At 40.1% G+C, this 5,775-nt stretch overlaps 1 protein-coding gene across 1 annotated transcript; it reads right to left on the bottom strand.

The window, feature by feature from the left end:
- Positions 1 to 2,032: 2,032 nt before the first annotated feature.
- Positions 2,033 to 4,973, bottom strand: LOC122986306 (iroquois-class homeodomain protein IRX-5-like; the record flags this gene model as incomplete). Its single annotated transcript, XM_044357510.1, has 2 exons — positions 2,033 to 4,034; positions 4,577 to 4,973. Coding segments are annotated over 2 exons (969 nt in total), but the record flags the coding sequence as incomplete, so codon positions are not given.
- Between the last annotated feature and the right edge of the window lie 802 nt (positions 4,974 to 5,775).

Below are 5,775 nucleotides of genomic sequence, written 5' to 3'. Positions count from 1 at the left end.
CAGAAGTGACCCTCTCACTCTTCTGTGACTACATGGTGCTACTTGTCATGAGGGTGACATTACCCTACAGAGTACATAGGCTACAATATAGTATATTGAGTATTTATAGTATAAAGTTTAGAGAATATTATAGATCCAAGATGAAACTGCCAGAAGGGTGGGACTGAGAGAAAATTCAGCACCACGGACAGCGCCATGTGTTTATCAATACACAGCACAGTTAGGCTGCTGATATTTGGTCGGGGCCATAGACTCTAACTTGGTCAGATAAAGGATCAATGAGTCAGACTAGACTTAACAAGGGTTAGCTCTTTAACTTTTCATCACTATTCAGGATACTTTGGCACACTCATCAAACACAAGGCCGATTCTAACTCACATTATTATTAGTCTTCTTTCTCAAAATGAAACTATGATCTCCTTTCCAACTTTGTGTTTTTTCTGTTGTTCATGTTTCACTGTTCAAATGCATGATGGGTAAAATACTGCTCAATGCGATCATATCTCTCTCTGCTATAACCTCCCCAAGTGTGATAAACAATATGTGGAAATATCAGCTGAGCCTGATGAAGTGTTGATCAAAGATGATCAGGTGATCATCAGGATTCAAATATTTTACTTCAGTAAAAGAAGCAAAACCACAATGAAAATATACTGAATTTAAAATCATACTGACGTAAAATTCACTTAAAGTAATAAAAATAAAAGTGCTCATTTTGATTTAATGATTATTTTCTAACCCTAATTAATGGATGAATTGTTTTGTCTATAAAATGTCTGTAAATGGTGAAGATGCTGGTTGTGACGCTGGTGACGGTGGAGAAGCAGATGGTTGGAAGAGTCTTTGAGGGTTCTGGAAATAACTTGAGAACAGCAGGAAGTTAGTTAAAACACCTTCTGGGTTGTTTGTTTTCCGGCTGTGTGAATGTGGTGACAACAGAGACAGAGGGTCAAACAGAGAGACGTGAAAACAAAGCAGACTGGTTTGGTCCCAGTGGCTGCGGTGTGGGCGTCACTGGGGACAGCGGGGAGCTGCCTGCTGGTCTGCTGCCTGCTGGTCTGCTGCCTGCTGGTCCGGTCTGCCTGTGAGCCAGCTGCTGTGGCTGATCCTGGGCTGAAGCAGGAGGAGAGGGCAGGAGCTGCATGGCAGGAGGGTTGAGTGGCATCACAACGCGACATCTGCCAGCGCCTCGGTAACACGCTCCACATCGTCTGACAGCATTTAACCGGCTGTAAACACGCAGCTGGAAGCTGTTTGATTCATTTATTATATATTTAACAGGGACAGAGCACATTAGCAACACTGCCATAAATGCACCAAAATATCTTTCATCTGCAGTCCCTGAACAGACAGTACATATATATAATAAATAAACAAACATACAATAATTATCATTATTACATAATACATACAGTATATTATATAAATATGTATAAAAATATAAATACAACTTAAAAATGTTTTTGGAAAAGTTTATTAGAAAGAAATAATAAAAAGAAGATATTAAGAGGATAATATCAGTAATAAAAAGACGCTTTGTTAGGCTATGCTAACATCCTCACAATGATAATATGCTAATGATTAGCAGGTATATTGTTTACCATGTTAGCATGCTAACATTGGCTCATTATAAGTAAACACAAAGTGCAGCTGAGGCTGATGATGTCATTAGTTCTGCAGGTATTTAAACCAACCAGATGGCGGCGCTGCAGGAAAAGTCACAGCATCAAAGTTATTACAGTTTATTATTATTATGAACGATGTTATTACATTTCATCCTGAGGGGAACGTGAATGTGAGAAACAGACGTCACAGTGATCCATCCAGCGGTTGTTGAGAACAGCTGATAGAGGACGAGTCAGCAGGAGGAACGTCTGATATAAATCATCTGATAGTTTAGTGGCTGCTGCGTGTTCATGTTTGTGTTTATGTGTTAAAAACATCATAAAGAAAATATATAATGACGAGTCCTGCTGCTTGTCTATAAATATATTATTATTATTATTATATTTCATCACTTTATAACACAAACACAGTTTTGTTTTGTGTGAATCATTGTTCACAATGCTGAGCTTCATTTAAACTAATCAATAACTTCTGTTTCCTCCAGTCAGTGTCAGGGTTACTCAATAATTATTTATCAATATCTCCAATCACACACACACACAGTTTACAAAGTGAAATATCGGCTTTGCTGGATGAACATCTATCAGGAACTCTGTTTAAGACATCTGGTTTAATCTAATCATCAATACCTCGTCAATAACTGACTGTCCTGATAAAGTCTGATTCAGTCCTCAGATGTTCTTACATGTTGTTCTATCAGCAGTAACACCACACTGGAAAAATACTCTATTACAAGTAAAATTCAAACTTTTACTGAGCAGTAAAAGTATAAAATAAATATGATCATAAATCGTCTCCTTTCAGACCGACGACGAGTGATACATTAACTTATTATTCACTTTCTGTCTCTTTGTGTTATTGAGCTGAAAGTTGCAGTTTTCCTTCCCGACGTGTTGCAGCTGCAGATAAACGCAGCAAAGGAAACGTTTCATAAATAAAACGTCTCCTGTCAGACTCGTGAACATGGAAATCTTCTAAACTGGATATTTTAAAACCACATATATTTTATATTTTGGGGGGATTTATGTGCTTTTAGAGCCTTTTAAGGTCAAAATTCTATAAAACTTTAAACTATTAAATAAAACTTTGTTATTGAGCCAAAAGTGTTTTTTTCTTCCCAGACTTCCTGAGAAGCTGAAATTCTGCAGGTGGATTAAACAGCTGCATTTAATGATGTCATCTCATGTTTTAAATCTGCAAAGAAACGAGTAAACATGTAAACATGTAAACATGTAAACATGTCGAGTTTTCTCTGCAGGTCTGAGCAGCCTGCTCACAGATGAAGCATCCTCCTCCTCCTCTTCCTCATGACTGCAGGTGGATCAGGATCGAATCCGCCGCTTCAGAAAAGAAGCGACCAGATCTGAAATTTATTCCTCAGAGAAGAAGACGTGAACGACCTGCTGGCCTGGACGCCGTCGCTGACATCACAGCGTCTGATTCTTCTGCAACAAGCTGAACTTCCAGAACAATAAACAAACATTATTGATGCTCATTTAAAAATAAAACACAAAAGAATAATCAGACTCAGCTGCAGCTGAAGATTATTTTCACAGTTTTCCAGCATCTGACCAACAGAAATATTTATAAAGATATAAAACTGTTTTATTGATAACTGATTGATTGACTGTTTCAGCTCTAAACGAAGCAGATTCATGTGAGGCTGCAGGAGCATCATGGCGGTAAAGATGGAAGCTGGTCAGTTGCGTCGTAATAAAACTATTTTAATGATGTTTGATGTGTAGAAAGTTTTTCATCTTATCAACATAGAAAACGTCTGAATGTTTGTTTCTGAGTGCGAGTGGATCAATAAATAGTGGATCAATAAATAGCGTCTAAATGTTGGCGGTGCCTCTCTGCAGCTCCTGCAGCTCCAGCTGGCTGTGACTACGTCTGCAGTCTGTGGTCGCCGCCGCCGCTGCCGCCGCCGCCTCGGCTCTCTGCAGCAGAGTCTGATGTAATCCGTTTAAATGCGTCGCCGTGCCGGGGCCGCCGTGCAGGGGCCCCAGAGGGCCGAAGCCGGAGTATCCGGGGACGAAGGGGGCGGTGTAGTAAAGATGTCGGGGCAGGGCGGCGCCGTGGGGGAAAGGGGTCCGGGGTGTGGAGGCGGGGGGCGGGGCCCCGGGCCCCGGGCTCTGTGACGAGTCACCGCAGGATCTGTTTCTGTCCGACGACGTGGCGATCTCAGCGAGCGACCACAGTTTGGGTTTAGGGGCCGCGGTCGGCCCCCGGTCGGCGCCGGCGTGCTCCTTCGACGCCGGGCGGTCCGCGTCTGAAGCGCTCTGAGGACGGGCCCCTGAGGAGGCGGGGCCCCTCCTGTCCCCGCAGTCTTTAAAGTCCGGATCAGTGGCGTCCTCTCTGAAGATCAGCTCGCACACGTTTAACCCCGAAGATGAACGCCGGCCAGCTGGAGAGCAGATCAATCAGATCAATCAGATCAATCAGATCACAACAGATCAGATGAAGAACATGTAAACACACACACAGCTGCAGCTATTAACTGATTAATCAATCTGCAGAAAATTATCATGTTAATCATCAATTTATTGTTTTAAATATTTTTAAGCTGATTTCACGATATTTATTGATTATATTTATTAATTTATAAACGTATCTTTACTTATTATATTTAGTTGATACATTAAACTGGGTTAATTGTTTATAAATTGTATATTTGAGTTTATGGATGAAACCTGATATTTAATTTGTTTATTGAGTTTGTTTATTGTTTATTGTTTATTGTTTATTTCATTTTATGTTTTTATATTTTTTATTTTTTATGTTTAAAATAAAAATTGATAATAATAATAATAATAATAATAATAATAATAATAATAATAATAATAATAATATATTCATTTGTCATTATTTTCTGACATTTATAGATTAATGATAATCAGATGAATCGATGATGAAAATAATCAATAGTTGTAATAATTCTAAACTCACCGGCCTCGTCCTTCATCTCGTTACTCTTCATCGGCTCTTCTTCCTCGTCGTTCCTCTCCAGGTCGATGTTGTCGTCCTCCTCGTCCTCGCTCCGGTTCCGGGGCGTCCAGGTCATCTTGTTCTCCTTCTTCAGGCGGCGGCGCGCGTTCGCGAACCAGGTGGAGACCTGCGTGAGCGTCATCTTGGTGATGATGGCGAGCATGATCTTCTCGCCCTTGGTGGGATACGGGTTCTTCCGGTGCTCCTGCAGCCAGGCCTTCAGCGTCGCCGTGGCGTCCCGCGTGGCGTTCTTCCTGTAGGCGGGGTCCCCGTACGGGTAGGGCCCCAGGGCCCCGAACGGGTGGTAGTCCAAGGATCCGGAGGACGGGTCATAGGCGGGACTCTGGACCAGGAAGCACACAGAGACGGTTCACATGTGTTTCCCCTGAATCCACATACGTGTGTGTGTGTGTGTGTGTTTGTGTGTGTATGTGTGCATGCGTGTGTGTGTGCGTGCGCGCGTGTGTGTGAAGCTGCTTTCTTGGCAGCTCTGCCCTGAAAAGATTTCTAATCTTAATGAGACTCGCTGCGTTAAATTAAGGTTAAAGTAAGGTTAAAGTAAGAAAACAAACTGTTTGCATCCAAATAATAATCCAGATTAACCAGATTACAAATAATTATATAATCCAGAATAACAACAATCATCTCAGTTCATTTACACACAAACAGGATTATTGCAGCTTCTGTTGGAATAAATTGATTTCTGATCATTCTTCAATAAATAATAAAAAACTGAACTTTTATCCTGGAAAGATTTTTAAAATTCAGAAGAAACAAAAATCAGAAATAGATAAAATAAAAACAGTGATTTATTTATTTAAAGGTAAACTGTAAAGTCTTGTTTTCCAGTTTATAATCATAATTATTATCATTTAATATAATAATCATTATCATCGTTATAATTGAATATAATTATGAATATTTCATATCATCATTATTATAATGTAAAATAATTATTTCAGGATAATTAACTGAACTAAATGTTCAGATGAACTGAAACTTTGCGCTCACGTGGAACTTTTTTATTTTAACTTTTTAATATCTTTATGTCTTTATACATATTTCTAATGTTTTCTTCTTCTCTGACAAACGTTCAAGCTGCAGTTTAAAGCGACTTTATCTCAACCTGAAGCCCGGGAACAAACTCACCACGAAGGAGC

The sequence above is a fragment of the Thunnus albacares genome, chromosome 7, assembly GCF_914725855.1.
Source record: "Thunnus albacares chromosome 7, fThuAlb1.1, whole genome shotgun sequence".
NCBI classification, from domain to species: Eukaryota; Metazoa; Chordata; class Actinopteri; order Scombriformes; family Scombridae; genus Thunnus; species Thunnus albacares.
This window is presented reverse-complemented; position numbering and strand designations above follow the sequence as displayed.